At 46.0% G+C, this 26,495-nt stretch overlaps 1 protein-coding gene across 1 annotated transcript in view; it reads right to left on the minus strand.

The window, feature by feature from the left end:
• The window catches only part of OTUD7A (OTU deubiquitinase 7A), a 363,177-nt gene that overhangs the window by 21,582 nt on the left and 315,100 nt on the right, over positions 1-26,495 (minus strand). Inside the window, exons 8-10 of the mRNA XM_062204557.1 lie at positions 6,605-6,706; positions 3,514-3,641; positions 2,738-2,850 (exon numbers count right to left, since the gene is read on the minus strand). Of these exons, the coding sequence (XP_062060541.1) occupies positions 2,738-2,850; positions 3,514-3,641; positions 6,605-6,706 (343 nt within the window). The remainder of the gene's footprint in view (positions 1-2,737; positions 2,851-3,513; positions 3,642-6,604; positions 6,707-26,495) is intronic.

Here is a 26,495-nt window from a genome sequence, read left to right on the forward strand (position 1 = left end):
TGACACCCCAGTCTGGAGGGCTGCCTTTGTGTTCAGACTGACCCACCGTCTGAGCGCCCATAAACTTGCATTCCGGGATTCTGTCAGAAGAGGAGGTATCAATGATTACATCAACCTTCTACGCAGCCCTGGGCTCCTCCATCTATCATTTTGTGACGTGGGCCAGTCACTTCCTCTCAGTGAGGTTTACTTTTCCAGGCTGTGAAGAGGGTGCCCAGGTTTGCAGGGTATGGGGTGCCCAGCACAGGGCCCAGGAAGGATGCCACTGTCTCTGCTCCCCACTAGCCAAGCTCCAGGGCTCACCCAGCTGCCTGCTGATGCCGAAACGTGGACCACACTTGTCATGCTTGTCTCTTCAGGAAGAATTCTTGCTCCTTCCTTGAATGGGGGCATTCCCACCCCACCCTCGTCTGCTTTCCCCGTCTGGACTTTGTCCAGATTCCCCTACATCCTCTCCTGTAATGTGGCAGCCAAGACCATGAGCCCAGGTCCCCGGACCACACCCTCATACAAAGACAACATCTAGGCCACATGAGCAATTCACAAGGCACCCAAATCTTTTTGTTGCATTTTGGGTGATTACTCAGTCCCTGCTATTTCATGTTTTATCACAAGCTTTTGCACAGGTTTTTTTTTTTTTTTTTTTTTAACTACAAAAGTGATTCAGGGGCTGGTGCTGTGGTGCAGCAGGTTAAAGCCCCAGTCTGTAGTGCTGGCATCCCATATAGGCAACGGTTTGAGTCCTAGATGCTCCACTTCTGATCCAGCTCCCTGCTAATGTGCCTGGGAAACCAGTGGATGGCCCAAGTCCTTGGGCCCCTGCACTCACATGGGAGACCTGGAAGAAGCTCCTGGCTCAGATTGGCTCAGCTCCAGCCATTGCAGGCAAAGATGTCTCTCTCTGTAACTCTTTCAAACAAATAAATAAAATATTTTTTTAAAAAGTGATTCATTTTCATTTTTGAAAGGAAAAAATTATTTAAGTGCAGAAAAAGTAAAAAGGGACAGTGTACAGTGGACAAAGGACTGGGAGACAGAGGATGCGGCTGGAGGACGAGTTGGGACAGCTCCCTGGGCTCCCGTGTGAGCGGCCGTCGGTTCCAAGCAGCTCCTGAGATGCCCTCACACCTTCCCAGGGTGGGGCCGCCTGCCCACCTGTCACCAGAGTGGGCCCTGAGTGCCTGGGGCAGCCACGGAGACATGGCAGGGCAGGGGGACAGCTACCCAGAGCGGAAAAGGGTGGACAGGTTGGGTGAGGGCGACTGAGCGGCAGCGTTTCCTGGGGAGCTCCCGCGTGACCCCCTGCAGAAGTCACAGGTCAGAGCCACAGCCTCGCGTCTGGCCACTCCTTGCCTCCTTCTGGGGTTCATGTGCTGTGCAGGATCCTGCGACTATCTGGGCCATGCTGCAGACACCAGCCAGACAACCCTGAGCCCTACACGGGGGGAGGGGTGTACGGGGAGAGTGACTGGAGCCCCTGCAACCATCGCGAATCCAAGAGAAAGAAGTCACCATGGGGCTCCATGCTGGACAGCGTCTCCTGCCACCGAAGCCTGCGGGCCCGTGTCACCGCAGAGGGCACCACAGAGCAGGGGATACACTGAGCAAGGCTAACATCCTCCCTCACTCATGGCTCCCCACCAGCAACATTTTAATCATCAGAACCAGAACCGGAGGAGGGCGAAGGACGTGGGAGCAATGCAAACACAATCTGCAGACGCGCTGAGAGCTGGGAGGCACTCGGGGGTGGGTGACAACCACCAGAGGGTTGCACAGGAAGGGCTGGAAGCAGCCTCTGCCACCCCAGGGTGTGCTTCCTGTGAACAGGAGAAGGGCAGCCGGAGGACAGCTGGGCGCCTGGAATGAGGGCTGGGTGGAGGAGTCGCAGTGGGCGCTGCTGCAGTGGGTCGGGTGGGTGGATGACAGCTCAGCAGGGCCTGTGAGCCCCTGGGCAGGGCCGGAGCTGCAGGTGTTTCCCTGACCCCTTTGTGGGTCCCGTGGTGTTCATGCTCACTTTCTGGTGTCTGGCCAAGGCCTTTTCTTTGCATTTAGGTTGAACCACATGAACCAAAGAACCCACGCGCTGTGAACCACCGTGGCCAGTGACTCGGGGACTGCCTCCTCTGGCTGAGTCTTCATGCACACACTAGAACATTCCAGCTGCACCCACAGGAGCAAGCTGCTCCCCTGTGTGCTCTGAACACACGAAGCCTTTTTGCCAGGGACAGGCACAGTATCCATCCACAGAGCCCACCTGAGAAGTAGCCCTCTGGCTTAACGATCTGTTGCTTTTCGTGTGACTCCTCGAAGCCACAAATCAAAGCTATTCAGTCGGGGACAAAGCCCACACTTGGCAGCCTGAGGCCTCAGAGCCTGGCTCGTGCAGTGGCAGTGTGAGAAGCAGCACTGTCACGAGCCCCCTCCAGGGGCTGGCTGTGCCCTGAGCCTCCGCCCGGAGGGCATCCACGCTGCACGATGGGGCTCTAGGAAGAGGGGATGGGGCAGCCGTGAGCTCCTGCCTCTGCCTCTGAAATGCATGGCGGTGAGGGCAGCCTGTGCACTTCCTCATCTCTGGCCAGGGACGACCAGCACCCAGGGCCCTCCCACGGGTGCTAAGGTTTCCCGCCTTCCACAGCTCAGAGAGCTGCACGGCGTCTGTGCCACCCCCATGCTGTTTGCAGCCCTGGGCGGCCGGGAGCCCGAAGTGACCCCTGGGGAAGGTGGGGCCAGCACTTACCCCCCGCCCGTGCCGCCGTTCTTGCTGAAGTGCGTGCGCGGCTCGCTGGAGGCCAGCTTCAGCAGCTCGGTCCACTCGCGCTCCCACTCCTCCTCCGTGTACACCAGCCCGGACTGGGGCAAGGGAAGCCGCTTCAGGAGGTGGGCGCTGCCCTCTCTCCTCACCTCCCCAGCCAGGAGAGCCCCGCAGGACCCGGGCCAGGCACACGAGTTAGTGGCCACCAGTGGTCCCCCCACACTGCTGTGAACAACATGTTTTTAGGACCCCAGACTCGAATTTCAGGGCTGCTGGGAGGTCCTCCCCCCAACCCTCCAACAAGGGTCTTCCCTGGGAGGCAACGATAAGCCAACCTTAACCTGCAAGTGTACCAGTTTGGGCTGACCGTTAAAAAGCTGTAAGGAACATGCGGCCCACTTTAGTCAGAAAGCAGGCAGATTCTTCTCGAATGTTCTCCACAGTTGGCAACAGTTGGGGTTCTCTCTGGATTGAGCTCACACATGGGGCTGGGGGCGTGGGCTGCACCTGATCGTAGGTGGTCACACAACCCATCATCCAAGCTGGGACACTTGTGAGCGTCAAAGTTGGCGGCTTTTGGAAGACAACCTTGGGTGTGCACTATTGCAATGGGCTCCTCGTCCAGGGGCTTACACAGGGAAACCCTAGCAATCCCACAGGCTGCTTCTGCCTGACCCCACAAGACAGACTTGGGCTCCACCAGGGCCCGAGGCGGTGCCTGGTGCAGGTCCCAGGCTCTGGCCAGGCCAGCGGGTACCAACCTCCTTGTTCTGTTGCGTCTGCTGCCACCTCCACCTCCGCTTCAGGGCTTCCCTCTCAGCCCCCGTCCTCATCATGGTGTAGAGAGCTTTTCGCAAAACCAGGTCCCGGTCGTGAAACCCCCACATCCCTGCAGCCAGGAGCCCGGGAGGAGAAGAGGAGGGAGAAGGGACATGAGGAAGGGTCAGCCAGAGGTGATTCACACCACCACCTGCCGGGCTGGCCTCTGTGTGCATGCACGGAGATGCTTGGTAATCAGTGGTTCAATTCTCATCTGAACTTCCCCCATCCTGAAGCCCCCATCAGTGCTTGGAGGCAAATGGAGCAGCGGATCTTCTCAGCCAGCAACAGTGGGATGAAGGCCAGTGCTGCCAGGCTCTTGAAGCCTGGGCAACAACACCCTCCATCTCGCAGGTTTGCTGTGAGGGATCGCACAACACTCACCCTCCAGGTCTTGTGTTTAGGGGAGAAATGGCCTCTAAGGACAAGTTGGTCATGTGTCCTCACAAAGGACCCTGAGCCGGTATGGCCAATCGCATCCTGGCTCCTGGGTCTGCTAGACCCGATGTCCGCAGCCAAGGAGAAACAGAGCATCGGTGCACTCCACTGCACACAGCTGGCCCAGACAAGGCCTCCCCCATGCTGGAGGTGAGGGGTTCAAAAGACAGACCAGTCATCTGTGAGCAGCTTGGCCAAGACTGAGAAACCCAAGCAATGGGGGAAGCAGTGAGAGGGACAGCCCCAGTTACAGGGGAGGAGGTGAGGGAATCATTTATGTGTTCACTCCGGGTGGTGAGAATGTGCACGCAGTGACCAGGACACAGAGAGTTCATAAAAAGTCCCATGGAGCACACACTTCGGGGAAGCAGAAGTGAAGCGGCTGCTAAACGAACGCGTGATGTCCAGTGTCGGGAGGGGGTGACACAGGAAGGAGACAGGGACAGGCCAGGAGCACAGTGGCAGGTGCATTTCTTAGGGTGTGAACGGAAGCTTTGGAGTGAAGAAGACTTGAAGGGTACAGGAGGGGCCCAGACATCGTCCCAGGCAGAGGGAAAGGCTAGGGACAAGTCCAAGTGGTGTACTTGAGAACAGCCCGGAGGGAAGGGTGGCTGGAGCCAGGACTGGGGGACAAGGCAGAGGGGAAAAATGTGGGCCCTCAAGCGAGCTGGGGGCCCTTGGAGAGTTTTCAGAATAGTGGGGACCTGAACTGCTTACTGCTTGTGCAGGCTCAGGCTGGCTGGGGATTCCTGGATATGCAGTAACCATGACAACTGTGGGCTTCACAGCAGGCCAGGGTTTTTCCTGCAGGACGGATGGAGGGCAAGGGCCACCTTCCTCACCCTCAGCCCTGCTGCTGCTGCTTCAGCTCCTTGGCCCCCTGGCTCAGGTCTCTTTTGCACAAAGGATGGGTTTGTCCACAGGCCTGGCTCCAGGACCCCTGCCATTTCTATGTGTGTCCCACAGTCCTAGCTCAGCATCAGGCCTGGTCAGCCAGTACTCAGCAGACAATGGCACAGTCAAACTGGGGAGTCCCGGTCCTGTGGGGTTTACGTTTTTGTGTACAAAATGAGGACAAAGCACGGGGATAAAAGAACCAAGAGGCCATGAGCTCTTGGATCTGTGCTGTACGGGAGGCCTTGCAGCCCTGGTCAGTGACGGCCCAGCCTCTCCTGCACGTGGAGCAAGGCCAGTCTTCAGGAGGCCTTGTCTTCCGATGCCAGCCTGGGAGGTCCATCGTGCGCTTGTCGGAAAATGCCATCAGATGACATCATGGCGGCCTAGCCTACCCAGGGTGCAGACGGGGACAGTGACCACACGGCAGCATAGGACAGAGGGACTTCTGCACCTGGGGTTTTGCATTGAGGCTGCCATTTGATGCAGATGGGAGATTCTCTTAAATTCTTTCTTCAGGGTTTACAGAGAATGAGGTAAGATATGTCCAGAGATGGGGAATAGCCAGTGAAATAGGACTCAACTCCCAAAATCATGTTTTGGAGAGTAATAGCATGGAAAATTCTCCCTGTAGTTTTAGGAATATGTCAGATTCTGAACTGGGGACACAGTAAAATCACACTTTCATTGCAAGAACAGACAAAAAACGGGCAGACAATGTGCCAAAGTGTTACAAGCAGCCAGCACTGGGTGGGGGGCGGGATTATTAACTTTCACTTTCCTACCATGACGAACGTGCAGTACTTGCATCATGCTGGCCAGCAGGGCATGCTGGTTTTGACGTGGACAGGAAGCAGGAGTACCTTTGCCCTTCCCAGTGCTGCCATCAAGGTCATGGAATTGTCCCCTTGCCTTCCACATCTCTTCTCCTTGGAACCTCCTTGGGTCGCTCCCAGACCCCACAGCCTCTTCGCTCTCATTTCAGTTCCCCTTCTGCTGAACAGGCCTCACTGCACATCTACAGGGAGGCCTGAGGCCTGGCCTGGGCTCTGGGTCACTGAGTTAAGACCATGTTCTCACTTGGGGAAGTGGGTTTGACCAATGAGAACCACGTTCTTTTTTGAGGTTCTACATGCCCGGGTGGATGAAGGGCAACTGGCTCTGAGAGTGGGGTCCATGGTACTGATCCAGACTTGCCTGACAAAGCTGATTTGGCCTTGTGTGTATAAGGCTAGGCCTAGAAGGCAGAACCGAGCTTCCAGGAAGTCCACCAAGACCTTTAGTTAAACCAGTGTTGCCATCCACACCTGTGCACCTGCTGGCTTGGGCTTTTATAACCAGGAAGCTCACCATTCCGTTGGAGAAGGCTGCTGGTATCTGTGCTGTGCATTCTAACTGTGCTGACTCTCCTGTGAGTTAGAGTGGCGTTTTTATCTGTCCTTTCAGCAGTCCAAGTCCACTGTAGACTGCTATCCACACGGTGGCCTCACAACTACCGTCAGCCAGGATTTCTAACAGTTATCCCTGCAATGTATGCTCAAGCCCTCCTCCCCTCAAGACAGGTGTTTTCTCATGTGTGGTTCTGTCTCTCCACCAAGACAAGAAAGGCTGGGACTGCTGACTCCATGGCTTGGGCACTCCTCCAGGTGATGGTGACAAGTGAGGCGCGTGTCTGCCGGGAGCCCCTCCACCCTGTCTTACCCAGCGAGGCGGCATGCAGGAGGCAGTTCCCATCTCCTGTCGTGGCCAGGGGAAGAAGACGCTTACAGCTCGTGCACACAGTGGACCACCAGTTCAGACGACCTGCAACAGAAGGTCAGTTCAGAATGCAAGAGCAGAAGAGGCAGGGACCATGGTGGGAAGTCTTTTCTAAACAAGCACAAAGGTCAGTGGGAAATGTTCTGGAAGACTCCAGTAGGAAGGTGAAGTATTACGAGTCTTTTTTTTTTTTTTTTTTTTTTTTTTTGGATAGGCAGAGTTAGACAGTGAGAGAGACAGACTTAGAGAAAGGTCTTCCCTCCGTTAGCCCACCCCCCAAATGGCCGCCAGGGCTGGAGTGCTGCGCTGATCCGAAGCCAGGAGCCAGGCGCCCCCTTACCCCACAATTTCCCATGCGGGTTCAGGGCCCAAGCACCCGGGCCATCCTCCACTGCCCTCTTGGGCCACAGCAGAGAGCTGGACTGGAAGAGGAGCAACCGGGACAGAACCAGCGCCCCAACCGGGACTAGAACCCAGGGTGCCAGCACCGCAGGCGGAGGATTAGCCTAGTGAGCCGCGGTGCCGGCCTTGAGTCATTTTTTTTTCAAATGATATATGGCTACTTTCTCCCTCTAAGACAAGAAACGGCCAACCCACTGGTCAGTGAACAAGAGGATTAAGAAACTCAAGGCTAATCCATTCTCTCCTGGAAGCTGGAAGCATATTTTATACACCACATAATATTTTGCTTTGATCTTCTCAAACTCGATGTTTCTTCTTCAAACTGTTTTGTTCTTTAATCACCTTTGTTTTTTGATGCACACACACCCTTGAAAGTATGGTTTGTATTTCATTTAACACAGAAACACCATCAAAGTTATTTAGGAGCGGTCATATTAAAATTTCCTGAACTCATACAGAAACTTCTGCTTCTGGGAAGACAAAGCAAACAGACTTTTCCCTAGGAATCACAATGAGATCTCTGTAATTATATATAAAATATGAAGACTCTGCAAAGTGGAGAGAACGTGGTAGATCAGTCAGGGACATGGAGCTGATGGCACAATATAATGATAGGATCACACACACACACACACACATACACAAAACCACAGAAAAAATAAAAAGCAAAAGCATGTTCTCAAAATACAGAATACTAGGAAAGGGGCAGCTCGCCAGGGGTTAGCCCTTTAGACATAATGGTTCTATTCTAGTCGAATACAATGGGGACAAATTACAGCTGCACCACTGCTCTTGATAGCAAATGCTTAGTGGGGCGCCTGGACGTCCACCTTTTCTGAGCTGTAACCAGGTGGCCTCTATCACTTCTCTCACTGCTGGGAGGAGGGGCCAGAGAAGGCTTCTTCCAGGCCATTAGCAGGGAGTGGGATCAGAAGTGGAGCAGCCAGGACATGAACTGGTGCCCACATGGAACGCTGGTGTCACAGGCAGAGGCTTTAACCTGCTACGCCACAATGCTGGGCCTGAAAACTATATTTTAAATGGTGGATATAAAGAAGCAAAATTTCGGGTAAGTTTTATATGCGATTAAATGTCAATTAGTGGTTTTTTTTTTTTTTGACAGGCAGAGAGAGAGAGACAAAGAGAAAGGTCTTCCTTTTACCATTGGTTCACCCCCCCCAATGGCCGCTGCGGCCAGTGCGCTGCGGCCGGTGCACTGCGCTGATCCGAAGCCAGGAGCCAGGTGCTTCTCCTGGTCTCCCCTGGGGTGCAGGGCCCAAGCACTTGGGCCATCCTCCTCTGCACTCCGGGCCACAGCAGAGAGCTGGACTGGAAGAGGAGCAACCGGGACAGAATCCGGCGCCCCGACCGGGACTAGAACCCGGTGTGCTGGCGCCACAGGTGGAGGATTAGCCTAGTGAGCCATGGCGCTGGCCACTAGTAGGTTTTTTACTGTATAAAGTATTGCCTAGGAAACCACTAAAAAGGCTATGCAAAGAGATAGCAAGCAAAAAACAATCTTAAACAGTCTTCTCAAGAACACAGCCAGTATTACCCCATACCAAACCCAAACAAAGAAGACACAAAGATGAGAGACGTGCAGACCAGTACCCATTGTATAAACTTACCATATAAACAGCAATTTCATTTTCTCAAGAGAAATAAGAACATAAGGCTTGAGCAAGAATATTCACAGCAGCCTTATTTTTTACTAAAACCAGTTGTTAAAAACTGGGATTGCAGGCCGGTGCCGCGGCTCACTAGGCTAATCCTCTGCCTGCGGCACTGACACCCAAGGTTCTAGTCCCGGTTGGGGTGCCGGATTCTGTCCCGGTTGCTCCTCTTCCAGTCCAGCTCTCTGCTGTCGCCTGGGAGTGCAGTGGAGGATGGCCCAAGTGCTTGGGCCCTGCATCTGCATGGAGAGCAGGAGAAGCACCTGGCTCCTGGCTTCGGATCGACGCAACACGCCGGCCGTAGTGGCCACTTGGGAGGTGAACCAACGGAAAAGGAAGACCTTTCTCTCTCTCTCTCTCTCTCTCTCTCTCTCTCTCTCACTGTCTAACTCTGCCTGTCAAACAAACAAACAAACAAACAAAAACCCAAACAAACCTGGGATTGCATCTCTTAAGTAATTAATAGCATTAATAGTTACTTTGGGCTCTGTTTTCTAGTAAATGTGGGTTAAGTTATCCCCATTCCCTCGTTCACTCTTTCACTCTCTGAAGTTTCTGGAGGAAAATGAAGGCAAAAATGAAAAACAGGGGGACATGGGAATAGGAAAGAAAGAGGGTGAACAAGGCAGGAGAGGGGCAAAGGCAACCTCCAGGTTGATACCACAGGAGTCACCCTCCTACCTGGGTGGCAGGTGCACTTGGGCTCATGACTGCATTTCAAAAAAATGTATCCCAAAGGATACACAGCCTGGCTCATCTAATGATGGTATCTTTCATGCTTTGCAAATGACACATCTTTATTTGTTGCTTCCTGGATAATATTAAAATTGTTCAAGTTTATATTTTATGTATAAATATGTATGTTTTCTGTATGTGTATTTATGTACTTCTGAATGAGTCAAGTTTATAAATCAAGCTTGTATGAGTATAACAGGTTTCTAACACTGGAAACTACCAGTGACATACATTTTTAATTTCAGGACTGATATATAATAGTCAACTCTCATGGCCTTTAACTGAATTTCAATAAAGTGAAAATGTTTATCACATATGTTTCCAAGAAGTTTGTAAAAACATATTTTAATTGAACATTCTTTTTTCAAAATATTTTATTTATTTATTTGAAAGTCAGAGTGACAGAGAGAGATCGAGAAATCTTCCAATTGCTAGTTCACCCTTCAAGTGGCCACAACAGCCATGTTTGGGCAAGAGTGAAGCCAGGAGCCAGGAACTCCATCCTGGTCTCCTGTGCAGGTGGCAGGGGCCGCCTTCTGCTGCCTTCCCAGGTGCATGAGCACGAATCTGGATTGGGACTGGAGCATCCAGGTCTGGAACTAGCACTTTGATATGGGATGCTGGCATTGCAAGTGGTGACTTAACCCACTGTGCCACCATGTTAGCCTCTGAATTTTTTAAAAAAGGATATTAATAGAATTTGAAAATTAAGAGGACATGACATTATTTACATTTCTATAATTTATCTGTCATTAGTAAGGATTCATTTTAGTAAAAGGTGCTACTTCTTTCAGAATAAACATAATGCAATATGAAGGATAGAGATTATAAATAATGTCTGAAAAGTAAGGCCTTCAAAAGTATATTTAGTTTACAGTCAAAGAGTTATTGCTAATATATTAGCACATTAACAACATTTAATATAATGAATCACAGAAATATTTTGTTTGAACTGGATTCCTATCTGCTCTTCAGTGCCTTTTGGTTAAGACTAATTCCACTTTAATGGTAAATGGTTTTATTTATATAAAATAAATGTGCCCTTAATTCTAGGCACATTAATACCACAAAATAAAACAGATGAGCATCTATTCTATGACGATGCTAATACTTATGCTAATACAGTAGTATATTCTTACCACCTGCAAGTCATTTTTATTTAAGGTAAGTAAGAAATGCAAGTTACTGCTTTAAGCGACAGTACTGCCGGGTGGCCTCTTGGAGACAGAATTAGAATCACCAATGCAATCACTTAGTAACTACTTTCTCTCCAGGCTGTGAAACAGCAACCTGCCTCACCTGACTTTTATAACGTCCTTTTATAAACATCTAGCCTGGCAGATATTAAAACTGGGCTGCCCTAAAGTAAAAGGAAAAGTGAATATTCTTGCTTACTAAGGCATAAAACCCAGCAGAGGGGCTGTGACACTGAAAGTGACACATTTAACATAAAAGTGGGCCAGGCTCATTCATCCTTGGAATTGCATGTAAGGGGCTGGTAGCTCCTGGCTCCTGTCAGTGGGTGCAGAGGCAGGGGTGGCGCAGGGAAGGGGCCAGTGAGGCAAGGGGTCTGCATCATGTGGCGGACCTCAGAGTGCGCCTAAATTCACGGCTCCTCCCTCCCATCCTTGCCGACACAGGTGAGTCTCCTTCCCTGCCCCGTGGAGCAAATGTGGCTAGGTCCAGCACAGTCCATGCAATTCCATTCCCCTTGCCAGGGCTGGTGTTGGCATGGCCATGTGCCACCGCCTGGCCCAGGGGGTGAAACAGGCTATCCGCTGGGGCTGCTGCTAGGAGAGTGGTGTCCGACCTTCGGAAGGGACACAGTCGTGGGCTCTCTCCTGCTACCCGGGATGACCCCGTGAGAGATGTGGGGCCAGATGAAGTCACAGCCACGCTGGAGCCCTGGAGGGAGTTGGCACTGACCCACTGAGGGAAGCAGAAAGTGGCGTTTGGGTCCTTGGTACCAGCATGGAGCTGCCAGCCCTGCTGTGAGCCCACCTATTTTTAGACGATGGAGGACAATGATGAATTATTGGTTTAAGTTCCTGCTGGTTGTGTTAGTGTGTCTGCCTGCTCACTGTAGGACCCACAATAAATCAATGAGTTCTCTTTCTCTCATGTGTATTCCCATTTTACAGAGAAGGAAACTGAGGCTCAGGGGGAGTAAACAAACTTGCTCACAATTTGCTAAATCTTAACAGGAGTCGTGGTTCATCCTGGGTAAAAATCAGATCACAGACAAGGTTGGTCTAATTTAGTCAGATGTGGCTGAGCTTGTGGCCAGCCAATTTTGACTGGACCTAACTTCAGAAAATCTGATCTTTGATAGCAGCCGAGCTGGAGCTCCGGTCAAAGTGTGTCTGAAGTCACAGGCCCAGCCCTTTCCACTCCTTCGCCCCCTCTACTCTGTCTCTCTCTTCCTTGTTTCTCTCATCCTATGTTTTCTAGGAAAGTTTTGTAAGACACCAAGAGCAATACACTCATTGCCCAGGACCATGCGAATGGCAGCCCCTGTCCATCTTTGCTCCTGGGTGTTCCTTTCAATGTAAAAGGAAAAGGCAGTAGGTATCAGATTGAAGCTCCTCTATGTGCCTCCCCACCTCATTCTCATCCTCCCTCCCCAAGAGACACTACCACAGGCATTTGCAAGTTTTGCATTTTATCACGTGAAGGCAGTATTTAAAAATGCACTCCATATTTAAATCTTCAGATAAATGATGCCATTAGATATTGGGAAATCTTATGCCTCTGCCACTAATTTCCAGGAGACCTAGGCTTGGCCTCAACCTCTGCAGGACAGACCGAGGAGTCTTCAACTTGGGATTGCACATCCCCAGGGAGCAGTGCCTCACCAGCGGGTCTGTGCAATGAACAAGGATCTCAAAACCATGTTATTTCTTCTGTCCCATATTCCTGCCTGTCAGCTCTACTTCTCCTTCCCTCTCCACCCCTCTTTTTTTTGGGATTGGCAGTGCCTGGGCATGGCAGGCCCTTGGTCCTTGTTTTTCCTGTCCCCATAGGGTGTTCAGATCTGTGAGGTGTACTGTTTGGGCTCCTTTCTCTGTCAGACTCTACACCCACAAAGAAGGGCGAGTGAGGATCCTATGGATGCTAGGTCTACACTTGGGAGAGGAAGTGAGGAATTAGCCCCCACTGGATTATTCAAGACTGGGATATGGGCACTGCATAAGACAACTGGCTGGGATTATCTCCCCCACCCCAAATTCACTGTGAAAAACAAAAGGAAAGACTGGAACACATTCTTTAAAAGACTAAAGACACACAATGACCAAATGCAGTGCATAACTACTGATTGGATTTGGAATGAAAAAATTATAAAGGGGACTTTGGGGTCAATTAAATATAGACTCCATATGTGACAGAATTATTAAGTTGGTGTGAATTTTCTTAAGGGTGATGATGCTCCTCTGGTTACAGAGAAGCTCATCCATATTTTCAGAAGATACAGGGTTCAAGTAGTGAATTATTGCCACACAAATTCAAAGGGCTCAGAAAAACATGATTTATCTATCTCCATATGTGAGTGTGTGTGTGAGTGTGTTTGTGTGCGTGCACTCAGAGGGAGAGGGAGACAGAAAGAGAATCTGACAGAGCCCTGAAAACTGGTGATTCTTGATAAAAACGATGCACAGGTACTAATCTGGCAAATTTCCTATAGACTCGAAAATGTTCAAGAGAAAAAAAATGGTATGTGGGTTTGCTTCACAGTTTGACATTTATAAATGGAGACATTCTATTCTAGTGCCAAAGACAATTTCTACGCAAATTAACTCATTTGTCTTGATTCAGTTTAAAAACTGGCTGAATTCAGTTAAACATTCTTAGGGGGAATCTAATGGATGCAAATACTAATTTGATTGAATTTTCTGTTTTTCAATAGGTTGAACTGGAATTTTTACACTTTGGTTATAATGTTCAAATTTTTCAGAGGTACAGATGATTTCTCTCAAGTGTCTCATATCAATTCCCAATGAACTCACAGCAGACAGTATTAATAAATCATCGTAGTTTCCATGGCAGACATGCTAATCAATCATCAGTCTTTCCACAAAGGAGGTTGAGGACCTGGTCATCTGTCTCAATTCACAGCTCTATGCAATATTGACCAGCTGCTTCAGGTTGACAATGGGGATGGAATGAATTATTCATCCATTAAGTGGGCTTTGGAAAAATTTCCCCTGCAGAATCTGGGACCAGAGTGTCAATGTTAGTTAAGGATTTAGAAAAGCAGCCAGTAGAAGGATTAAGCACAGGGACTCAAAGGTAGAATTCCAGGGTTCAACTCTACATTTCACCACTGTGACTTTGGCTAAGTTTCTTAAGCTCTTTGTGTCTCAGTCCTCAATTCCCAAAAAATGAGCATAATCAGAACCATTAGGTAAGAAAAAGAAATCAAAGGGATACAAAATGGGAAGGAGGAAGTCAAAGTATCCCTATTTGCAGATGACATGATTCTACATCTAGGGGGTCCCAAAGACTCCACTAAGAGACTACTGGAACTCATAAAAGAGCTTGGTTAAGTGGCAAGCTATAGAATCAACACAAAAAAATCAATAGTCTTTGTATATACAGATAGCGCCACAGCTGAGAAAGAACTTCTAAGATTTATCCCATTCACAATAGTTACAAAAATATCAAATACCTTGGAATAAATTTAACCAAGGAAATCAAAGATCTCTAAAATAACAATTACAAAACATTAAATAAAGAAATAGAAGAAACAAAAAAATGGAAAAATCTTCCATGTTCATGGATTGGAAGAATCAATATCATCAAAATGTCCATACTACCAAAAGCAATTGATAGATTCAATGTGATGCCAGTCAAAATACCAAGGGCACATTTTTCAGATATAGAAAAAACAATGCTGAAATTCAAATGGAAACACAGGAGACACGGAACAGCTAAAGCAATCTTATACAACAAAAACAATGCTGGAGGCATCACAATGCCAGATTTCAAGACATACTACAGGGCGATTATAATAAAAAAAGCCTGGTACTGATACAAAAACAGATGGATGTACCAATGGAACAGAATAGAAACACCAGAAATCAATCCAAGCATCTGCAAAAACTTAGCTTTGACAAAGGAGCTAACATCAATCCCTGGAGCAAGGAAAGTCTCTTCAACAAATGGTATTGGGGAAACTGGATTTACACATGCAGAAGTATGAAGCAAGACCCCTACCTTACACCTTACACAAAAATCCACTTAAAGTGGATTGAAAATCTAAATCTATGACTTGACACCATCAAATTATTAGAGAACATTGGAGAAACCCTGCAAGATATTGCACAGGCAGAGGTCTTGGAAAAGACCCCAGAGACACAGGCAATCAAAGCCAAAATTGACAAATGGGATTAAATCAAATTGTGAAGCTTCTGTACTACAAAAGAAACACTCAGGAAAGTGAAGAGGCAATGACAGAATAGGAGAAATGATTTGCAAACTATGCAACCGATAAAGGATTAATAACCAGAATATATATAAAGAGATAAAGAAACTCAACCATAACAAAACAAAACAAACAACCTGGTTAAGAAATGGGCAGGGGCTGGCACTACGGCATAGTAGGTAAAGCTGCTGCCTGCAGTGCTGGCATCCCATATAGGTGATGGTTTGAGTCCCGGCTGCTCCACTTCTGATCCAGCTTTCTGCTGTGGCCTGGGAAAGCAGTAGAGGATGCCTTGGGTCCTTGGGCCCCTGCACCCACATGGGAGACCCAGAAGAGGCTCCTGGCTTTGGACTGGTGCTGCTCCAGCAGTTGTGGCCAATTGGGGAAACGAACCAGCAGATAGAAGACCTCTCTCTCTCTCTCTCTGCCTCGCCTTCTCTTTCTGTGTAACTATGACTTTCAAATAAACAAAATAAATCTTTTTTTAAAAAAAGAAATGGGCAAAGGACTTAGATATTTTTCAAAAGAGGAAATCCAAATGACTCATGAAAAATGCTCAGGATCCCTAGCTATCTGGGAAATGCAAATCAAAACCACAATGAGGTTTCACCTCACCCCAGTTAGAATGGCTTTCATACAAAAATCAACAAATAACAAATTCTGGTGAGCATGTGGGGAAAAAGTTACCCTAATCCACTGGTGGTAGGAATGTAAACTGGTAACGCCACTCTGGAAGACAGTATGGAGATACCTCAGAAATCTGTATATAGACCTACCATATGACCCAGCCATCCCACACCTCCAAATTTACCCAAGGGAAATGAAATCAGCATACGAAGAGTTATCTGTACCCCCATGTTTATTGCAGCTCAATTCACAGTAGCTAATATATGGATCAACCCAAATGTCTATCAACTGAAGACTGGATAAAGAAATTATGGGATATGTACACTATGGAATACTATACAGCAGTAAAAAAATTCCTGTCATTTGCAAAAAAATAGATGAAACTGGAAAATATAATTAATGAAATAAGCCAGTCCCAAAAGGATAAATCCCATATGCTCTCCCTAATCTGTGGTAACTAATAAGAGCACCTAAAAAGTAATCCATAGAACTGAAATTGACACTTTGAGATGTGATAACTTTTTTAAAAGATTTTATTTATTTTTTGACAGGTAGAGTGACAGACAGTGAGAGAGAGAGACAGAGAGAAAGGTCTTCCTTTTGTTGGTTCACTCCAAATGGCTGCAACGGCTGGTGCTGCGCCAATCTGAAGCCAGGAGCCAGGTGCTTCCTCCTGGTCTCCCATGTGGGTGCAGGGCCCAAGCACTTGGGCCATCCTCCACTGCCTTCCCGGGCCACAGCAGAGAGCTGGACTGGAAGAGGAGCACCCGGGACTAGAACCCATGCCCATATGGGATGGCGGCACTGCAGGCAGAAGATTAACCCAGTGTGCCACAGCACCGGCCGGCCCTGAGATGTGATGACTTTGAACAGCTCTTGTTTTGACTGTTGAGAAACAGTTTTTTTTTTTTTCATATTATTTGTGAACTCTTTACTTAGTACAGAGTTAATCTTATATGTATAAGGCTAATTGAGGGGCTGGCACTGTGGCGTAGCGGGTAAAGCTGTCGCCTGCAGTGCTGGCATCCCATTTGGGTGCCGGTTCAAGACCAGGCTGCTCCACTTCTGATCCTCTTCTATGGCCTGGGAAAGCTGTAGAGGGATGGCTCAAGTCCCTGGGCCCCTGCACCTGCGTGGGAGACCCAGAGGACGTTCCTGGCTCCTGCCTTCAGATCGGCGCCGCTCTGGCCGTTGCAGCCAGTTGGGGAGTGAACCAGTGGATGGAAGACCCCCCTCTCTCTCTGCTCTTTCCTTCTCTGTGTAGCTCTTTCTCAAATAAATCCTTTTTTTTTTTTTTTTGACAGGCAGAGTGGACAGTGAGAGAGAAACAGAGAGAAATGTCTTCCTTTACCGTTGGTTCACCCTCCAATGGCCGCTGAGGCTGGCGCGCTGCGGCTGGCGCATCGCGCTGATCTTAAACCAGGAGCCAGGTGCTTATCCTGGTCTCCCATGCGGGTGCAGGGCCCAAGGACTTGGACCATCCTCCACTGCACTCCTGGGCCACAGCAGAGAACTGGACTGGAAAAGGGGCAACCGGGACAGAATCCGGCACCCTGACCTGGACTAGAACCCGGTGTGCCGGCGTTGCAGGCGGAGGATTAGCCTATTAAGCCGCGGTGCTTGCCTCAAATAAATCTTTAAAAAAATAAAATAAAATAAAGTCAGGGCCGGCGCTGTGGTGCACCAGGTTAAAGCCCTGGCCTGAAGAGCCGGCATCCCTTATGGGCGCCGGTTCTAGGCCCAGCTGCTTCTCTTCAGATCCAGCTCTCTGCTATGGCCTGGGATAGCAGTAGAAGATGGCCCAAGTCCTTGGGACCCTGCATCCGTGTGGGAGACCTGGAGGAAGCTCCTGGCTCCTGGCTTCATATCAGCTAAGCTCTGGCTGTTGTGGTCATCTGGGGAGTGAACCAGTGGATAGAAGACCTCTCTCTCTCTACCTCTCTCTGTAACTCTTTCAAATAAATAAAATAAATCTTTAAAAAAAAAGTTAATTGAAAATAGATCTTAGTGAAAAATAAGAATGGGAACAGAAGAGGGAGGAAGAAGGGTGGGAGTGCAGGTACAATGGGAAGAATCACTATGTTCCTAAAGTTGTATTTATGAAATGCATGAAGTTTGTGTGCCTTCAATAAAAAAAGGTTTCAGGGGAAAAATGGGCATAATGATGGCCCTTATATAACAGAGATTTTATAAACATTATGCCAGGAGTTTCTAAAAAGTTCATGGCTGGGGCCAGCACTGTGGCACAGCAGGTAAAGCTGCCACCTACAGTGCCAGCATCCCATTTGTGCACCAGTTTGAGTCCTGGCTGCTCCACTTTCTATCTAGCTCTCTGCTATGGTCTGGGAAAGCAATGGAAGATGGCCTAAGTCCTTGGGCCCCTGCAACCACGTGGGAGACTCAAAGGAAGCTCCTGGCTCCTGGCTTTGGATCAGCACAGCTCCGGCCATTGCAGCTATCTGGGGAGTGAACCAGTGGATGGAAGACATCTCTGTCTCTCTCTTTCTTTCTCTCTCTCTTTGTCCCTCCTTCTCTCAATGTGTAACTCTGACTTTCAAATAAATAAATAAATCTTCAAAAAAAGTTCCTGGAAACTCATTGTTTTGCATCAAAATAAATTTATCTTTTAGTTTACGTTTTCTAAGTACTTTAAAATTTTTTTTTATTTTTGCTATAACATTTTTAAAGATTTAATTATTTATTTGAGAGAGAGAGAGAGAGAGAGAGAATCTTCCAGCCACTGGTTCACTCCCCAGATGGCCACAACAGCTGGGACTGGGCCAGGCTGAAGCCAGGAACCTGGATCTTCTTCCAGGTCTCCCACATGGATGCAGGGGCCCAAGCGCTTGGAGTATCCTTGCTGCTTTTCCAGGTGCTTTAGCGGGGAACTGGATTGGAAGTGTAGATGGTGGCTTAATCCACTATGCCATGGAGCCGGCCCTGATATAACATTTTTAATTCACATTACAGTCAAAAGGTTAATGCTCCTATAAATGAAGAGTTCAAGAAATAAAAAGTAAAAAGACCACAGTTGAGCAGGAAAATAGGCAAGGGCTCTAAACAATGAAACGAAAAGATGTTCAATTTCACTCATATTATTAAATTTTAAAATAGTCACAACATCATCACAACTGCAGTAGTATATAGTTCTAGAGGTTGTCATTGTGGTATTTGTTACGTAGCGGGTAAAGCTGCCACCTGCAATGCCAGCATCCCGTATGGGTGCCGGTTCATGTCCTGGCTGCTCTGTTTCTGATTCACTCCCTGCTAATGTCCCTGGGAAAGATGGAAGACGCCCCAAGTCCCTGTGTCCCTGCCACCCTTGTGGAAGATCTGGAAGAAGCTCCTGGCTCTTGCAGCCATCTGGTGGGAGTGAAATCAGTGGGTGGAAGATTCTTCTCTCTGTGTCTCTCCCTCTCTCTCTGTAACTTAGATGTTCAAAATAATTAAATAAAATGAAAAAAAAGCCCTAAACTTGTACAGAATTCTCTAAGAACTTTTTGATATAACTTCATAATATTTAATATTTGGGGAGTACTTAGAACAGGGCTTGGCACACAGAAAGCACTATGAATGTCTTTCTACCAAAATCGGTCCAGTATCTTGGGTAAAAGGAGTGTATGTATGAATAAACCAATGAATGAATGGATGAATGAATGGATGGAGCACAACCCTTTGCCTTGAAAGCACAGTTGCAGACCAAGGTCCTTTCAGGGCAAGTGCAGCTGCTTTTACATTCAGTGAGGAAAAACCGAAGGGAGATGATTTTCCTGTCGAGTGCCTGGTTCTGCTCAAAGTGAGATCCACTGGTTACACATGAGGGCAGTGCAGAAATGGCAGGAAAGCTTAAACGCTTTTACAGTAATGGGCATTGCTGAAACAGTTCTAATGAATTTTATAGAAGCATTGATTGGCAGAGGTTTGGAAATTTAAAAAAAAAAATGTGGTCCTCCAGGACAGATAGCTTGAGAAGCCCTGTTAAGAGGAGCTCAGAAACACAAACCACACATTTGTATTTAGATGTAGCATTTTCAATTTCTTTCCCTATACTCATTGTTTAGGCTGTAGTGCTAGGAGGGTCTTTAAAGAAAACTCTGAGTAGGTCTGAGGGAAAAGGAACCATGTTAGAAATATAAAAAAGACTTGGATTCCTATGCATTACTATGGTTTGATGACATCCTCGGGAAGTTCACGTATTGGAAAGTGAATCTTCAGATTCATGTGTTCATGGTGTTTGGAGTGGGGCCTCTAGGAGATAATTAGCATTCAATGAGGTCTTGAGGTGTGGACCCCATGATGGGATCAGGGGCTTTATAAGCAGAGGATGAGAGACCCAAGCTAGCAAGCTCGCTCTGTCTTGCCATGAGGTGTCCTCCAACATGTTAACGATCCGGCAGAGAGGCCCTCACTAGATGCCCTGTGGAGGTTGGCACCACGCGCTTGGAATTCCCAGCCTCTGCAACTATGAGCCAAACAAATTTTTATTGCTCATAAATCGCCCAGATTCAGGTGTTTTGTTCTAGCAACAGAAAGCAGCTAAGACAGGTGTCAAGCCTCATGGAGCAAAGATAATTGACTCTTCGAAAACACTGAAGATATTTCTTATACCCTACAATCTCCCATAGATTTTTACTTCTGATAGTTCTAGACTTGTTCTTGATTCTTTTGTAATATTTTGCAAAAGTTCATTTAGAATTAGGTCTTATGTGCGTGTATGTGCACTTTAGAGAAGGAGGGAGCTGAAGGCTTTCCATCCAATCTTTCCAAAAGACAAGGTCCTCCCCTGAGAACAGTAGGAGAGGACACATTTAAAGAGAAAAAGGGATCCGAGAAAATGAAAATATTCCTTTTCAACAATCCTTTGAAATGTGTATCAGAACATGAAACAAATTGTAGTAAATCTCCAATGACCAAATAGCAAATGTTGTGTCACAGGCACCAATACTGCCACACCAGTGGGTAGAGACAAGTTGCTGGTTACATCACAAGCATAGAAAGAGAGACCATGACCCTGCAATGTGCAGCACCCAGAGTGGGGGTAACCTTTGCACCCCACATAAACTTAGAGCCCTCAAAATCTATCCCAGGTGCAAGGATTAGAAATAATATTCCTGCAGACAGAATGTGCCTTTTCCAGCCTGGGCTTAGAACAGGATAAAAGAAAACTCCCAGAAATGTTGTAACTACTGGCTTGACTCTGATAAAGACTGCATCCAAAACTTACTTGTGACTTGGAACCCCAAAGCCAAGAAATTACATAAAATTGGTTCTAATCACCAATGGTGATTTCCTTGGGAAACTGGTGGAACCCAATCAACCAACAAAGAAACATTTCTCCTTGGCGAGGCACTCTCCAACACAGTCTGCACAATATTCCTGCAGACGATGACTCGCTTACAATTCCAAGCTCCAAGTAACAGGAACTGAGCCACATAAGAGTCTCAGACACGAAGTCAGAGGTTCACAGATTCCTGACATGTTTAAAGGACACAAAGGAACGAAACAAAACAGGACCAAAGGTTAGAAAACAAAAACAGAACTTAAGAATAAAAGTTGTAGTAAGTAAAATTTCAAAAAATTTAAATTTGAGAAGCAGAGAGGTGGGTAGAGATAGAGGCTGGTTTGCGGGTTCATTCCCTGTTCACGTCCCAAATGCCTGCAATGGCTGAGGCTGAGCTGGGGGCAAAGCTGGGAGCTGGGAAGTTACTCTGAGCCTCCTATGTGAGTGGAAGGAAGCCCACTGCTTCAGTCATGGGTGCTGCCTCCCAGGCTCTGTGGTAGCAGGAAACAGGAGTCTGGATTGGAGCTGGAGCTCGAACCCAGGAATTCTAACGTGGGGTGCGGGCATCTTAAAATGACAGTAACTTGTAATCAGGAGGGTACGGGGTGAATAAAACTAAACTAGACTAAGGTCCCTGTATTCTTTGGGTGTGGCTTTAGGTGTTCATTAATTTGAGCTGTGATTCATATGAAGATTATGTTTCAGGGTAACCTTTCAATACTAAAAAGTATATAACTTCAAAATGACTAGAGGAAAAATGAAAAGATTAAAATATTTAATTGTTTTAAAATTAGATTTGTAAGGCGAGGAAGAAAACCTCACATGGAATGGGGACATATAGGTAATAGTTACATTAAAAATTAATTTACCTGTTAAAAGACCAAGGTTACAAAACTGATTTTAAGAGTAAGTCAAGGCGGGGCCTGGTGCTGTGGCCTAACAGGCTAAGCCTCTGCCTGTGGCACTGGCATCCCATAGGGGCACCAGTTCAAGTCCCGGCTGTTCCACATCCTATCCAGCTCTCTGCTACGGCCTGGAAAGGCAGTAGAAGATGACCCAAGTGCTTGGGCCCCTGCACCCGCGAGGGAGACCTGGAAGAAGCTCCTGGCTCCTGGCCTGGATTGGCACAGCTCTGGCTGTTGTGGCCACCTGGGGAGTGAATCAGCAGATGGAAGATCTCTATCTCTGTCTCTCCCTCTCTCTGTTTGTAACTCAACCTCTCAAATACATAAATAAATAAATCTTTTTAAAAAAGAATATGCGAACTACATGCAGTTTATCAGAGGCAGGCCTAAAACATGCAAATGGAAAAGCAGTGAAGGTGAAAGCAGGCAGTCCGGCACCCAGCGCATCAGGCAAATTTTACCCCGAAGGCAGCTGGCGCGGCTGTGTCGACACCAGGTGAGTGGAAAGGCAAAAAAGCTTTACCAGCGTTCAGTGAGCAGTCTTCCAACGTACAGCAGAGAAGTTCACGAGGAACAGAGAAGTTTAGTTGCTGTACCTCATAACAGCCTTCCAGTTACATGTGGTTAAAATCCACAGAAATAAAAGGAGCTATAGACAAGTGCAAATCAGACGAGGAAGTTTCAAGGCATCTCTTTCAGTAATTGAGAAAACGAGTAAAAAATAAATGTATAGATTAACAAAAACATGATAAATGACCAAATAGACATTTGTAGCACAGTGAAGTCAACACAGAAGACTAGATATTCTTTTCAAGCACACAACAAACATTAAGATTTCAGTCATACTGGACCATAAATCAAAAGTCTCAACAACTTTCAAATCATGGACCATGCTCTCTGATCCCAATGCAATTAAGCTAGAAGTCAATAATAAAATAATAACTAGAAATATTTCCTACATTTTCATATATTTGCAAACAGGAGCCCATCTAATAATTCATGAGTTAAAACATGAATAAAAATGAAAATTAGAAATTATAGAACTGTAGATTAAGCTATGTTTCAAACCTTGTGAGATATAGCTAAACTAGAAATGAGAGGAAAATTCACAACCTTAAATGCTTTTAAGATAAACAAAGAAAGGCTTAGAATGTATGAGTTAAGCAATAATCTCTAGAAGTTAGAAAAGGAACAGTAAATAAACCCAAAGCAGGGGGAAAAATACTATACATTAGGACTTGATAAACCTTGGCCAGGGAAAGATATGTGTATGAGAGGGGAGAGAGAAGAGAATAAACTTGTGCTACAGACCTTATGTCTCTGCAAAGCCCAGGAGGAGATATTAAATAAAAAAGTTAAATGAAAGTATTTTCAAACCAGAAAAAACAGAATTCAGGACTGTACAGCCTGCACCCAAAACAAAACTAAAGTTGGACCATCCTGGGATGGCATACAATTCTAAATGTGTTATCTGCCCAGTAACACAGTTTCAACATATTTAAAGCAAAAGTGGATAAAGTTGAAGAAGAAATAGAGAGCTATGAAGTAGTGGTGGGAAATTTTAGTATACTCTGGTAGAAAAAATGGACAAAAACTCAGATAAAGGGGCCGGCGCTGTAGCATAGCAGATTAAGCTGCAGCTTGCAGTGCCAGCATCCCATATGGGTGCCAGTTCAAGAACCAGCTGCTCCACTTCTGATTTAGCTCTCTGTTATGGCCCAGGAAAGCAGTGGAAAATGGCCGAAGTCCTTGGGCCCCTGCACCCACGTGGGAGACCCGGAAGAAGCTCCTGGCTCTGGATCGGTGCAGCTCCGGCTGTTGCGGCCAATTAGAGAGTGAACCAGCAAATGGAAGACCTCTCTCTCTCTACCTGTCCTCTCTCTGTGTAACTCTGACTTTCAAACAAATAAATAAATCTTTAAAAAAACTCAGATAAGGATAGAAAATATCTGCACAGCAAAATTAATAAGCTTTTACTTATACATATTAATTATAGTATTAATATGTATAAAGCACTATACCTAAAGACAGAATTCAATTTTTTTCAAGTGTACCTGAATACCTGTCAGACTTTTTTGCATACTGGGTCATAAAGCAAGGATCAACACATTTAAAATGCCTGAAGTCACTAACTGTATACTCTATGGCCACAGAAAGATGAAGAAAGAAAACCTAGAAAAAAATTCTTTATTTTCTTGGATGATAAGCAATATACTTTCAAATAATGAATCAATCAAATAAAAGCATGACAACAGAAATCAGAAAATACTTTAATGATAAAGCAGAATAATGTCAAAATTATAAGATTTGGCTAAAGCACTACATAAAGAGAAATTCATGGTTTTACAGCATTGGATGATTCTGCTGAAGAAGACAGAACAACATAAGTTTCCCTCTCATGAAGCCACAAGGAATTGGCATCTCCAATCCAAAGAAAGAAGACAATAGAAAAAACCAAAGGTAAGACCAGAGATTAATGAAACAAAAAGTAAGTTTACAACTGAAGAGCAAACAGAGACCAAAATATGCTCTTTGCATAGATGAACACAGTTATAAGTCCCTACTAATAGGGGCTGATGCCGTGGCATGGTGGGTAAAGCTGCTGCTTGTGGCGCTGGCATCTCACATGGACTCCAGTTCAAATCCCGGCTGCTCCACTTCTGATCCAGCTCCTTGCTAATGCACCTGAGAAAGCAGCAGAAGATGGCCCCGGTGGTTGGGCCCCTCACCCACATGGAAACCCAGAATAAGCTCCTGGCTCTGGATTGACACAGCTCGGGCCATTGTGGCTATTTGGGGGGGTGGGGCAGTGAATCAGTGGATAGAAGATTCTTTTGTTCTCTCTCTCTCTGCCTCTGCCTCTCTTTCTCTGTGACTGACTTTCTTTTTTTTTTTTTTCTATTTTATCATTTTATTAGGAATAATTCCAAATGGGTTATGAAGAAAACTTATTCATTGAGTCTGATGAATTTCCCAAAAACTCTTAATGAAACTATGTTTTGACTGACTTTCAAATAAATAAATCTTAAAAAAAAGTTCCTACCAATAATGTTAATGAATTAATGCAAGAAAAATTACAGAGCACCAATACCAGCAATGACAAAAGGGCCACCTGGGGCCAGCAATGTGGCATAATGGGTCAAGCTGCCACTTGCAATCATGGCATCCCACATTTGAGCACCGGTTCACATCCTGGCTGCTCTACTTCCAATTCAGCTTCCTACTAATGTGCTTAGGAAAGCAATGGAAGAAGGTCCAAGTACTAGGGCCCCTGCCATCCACATGGGAGACCAGGATGGAGTTCCTGGCTCCTGGCTTCATACTGGACCAGTCCTAGCCATTGCAGTCACTGGGGGGTGAAACAGTGGGTGCAAGATTTCTCCCCCCATGGCCTTTTCCAATAAATAAATTAATCTTTTATAAAAGTGGGGGCCATTCCTACAAATCTTTCAGACAAAACTAGTAGGAGTAAATGTAGACAAAGAAGGTAAATTCATTGAAAATGTTACAAAATGACATAAAAGAAATATTATAAATAGTCCAAAATATTTTAAAGAAATTGAATCTGTTATCTTAAAAACATAAAAACATAACCATGTGACCATATGCTTTGTGGTGAATCTTTCTAATCATCTGAGGAAGACGTAACACTGATCTATAAAAATTCTGCCACAGAACACAAACAGAAGAAAACCATCACAATTCCTTTCATGGGTCCAGAATAATACTGAAAACAACAACTACTCTGGCTATTACTGAAAATTAAAATTAAAGGCCAGTATCTATTATGAACATAGGTGTCAAAATTCTAGTCAAAATGCTAACAAATCAGATTTTGTGATACACAGAATAATACTATGACTAAATGGGGTTTATTCCAGGAATGCAGATGTGGTTAAACAGTTGAGAATCAGTGAACATATTTCTAGTAATACACAGGAAAAAATGTAGGAAAATCATAGTATCATTTCAATAGATGCATAAAAAACATTTACCGACTGTTAACACCATTCATGGAAGATAAAAACTCAGCAAACTAGGAATAGAAAGTAACTGCCTGAATCTGAAATACAGTATCTACAAAAATCCTACAGCTCACATCATATTTAATGATAAAACAGTGCAAGTTTCCCTCTGAGATTAGAAACTAGCCAAGGATGTCTGTTATTACCTCTTCAATGAATGCTTTCACTGGAGGACTTTGCAATGTACCAGGCAAGGAAAAGAAACAAACCCACAGGGATTGGAAAAGAAAAATAAAACTCTCATCATTTGTAGTTTACAGATTGTGTCCAAAAAAAGATATGAACTATTACAATTTATAACTTAATTTAGAAAGGTCCCAGAATATAAGATCAATAAGTAAAAATCAACTGAATTTCTTTGAGTTATAGTTGGCACTTGAAAAAAATATATTGTTTACAATATCAAAAAAGACCTCAAATACATCCAGATAAATGTGAAGAATTGTGTTTAAGACCATTCCTATAACAACTATAAACTATTCATAAGAGAAATTATGGAACATTCTATGTCCATGGATTGGAAACCTTCACATGTAAAGATCAATTCTATCCCAACTAACCTAAAGATACATCTATGTGGAATTATTTTACATACATTCTATGTAGGTTAATTTATATGGAAATAAAAAAGCTGAGAGTAGTGATGGCAATTGTTAAGAAGACAAGTCTGGAGAGCCACAGAGTAGGATAAAACCTGTGAAAGTGTGATCATTTTGTTCCAAGGACAAATAAGCCAGTGGAACACAGCAGAGTGCAGAAGCAGA

Source organism: Lepus europaeus, chromosome 11 (assembly GCF_033115175.1).
Source record: "Lepus europaeus isolate LE1 chromosome 11, mLepTim1.pri, whole genome shotgun sequence".
Taxonomy (NCBI): domain Eukaryota; kingdom Metazoa; phylum Chordata; class Mammalia; order Lagomorpha; family Leporidae; genus Lepus; species Lepus europaeus.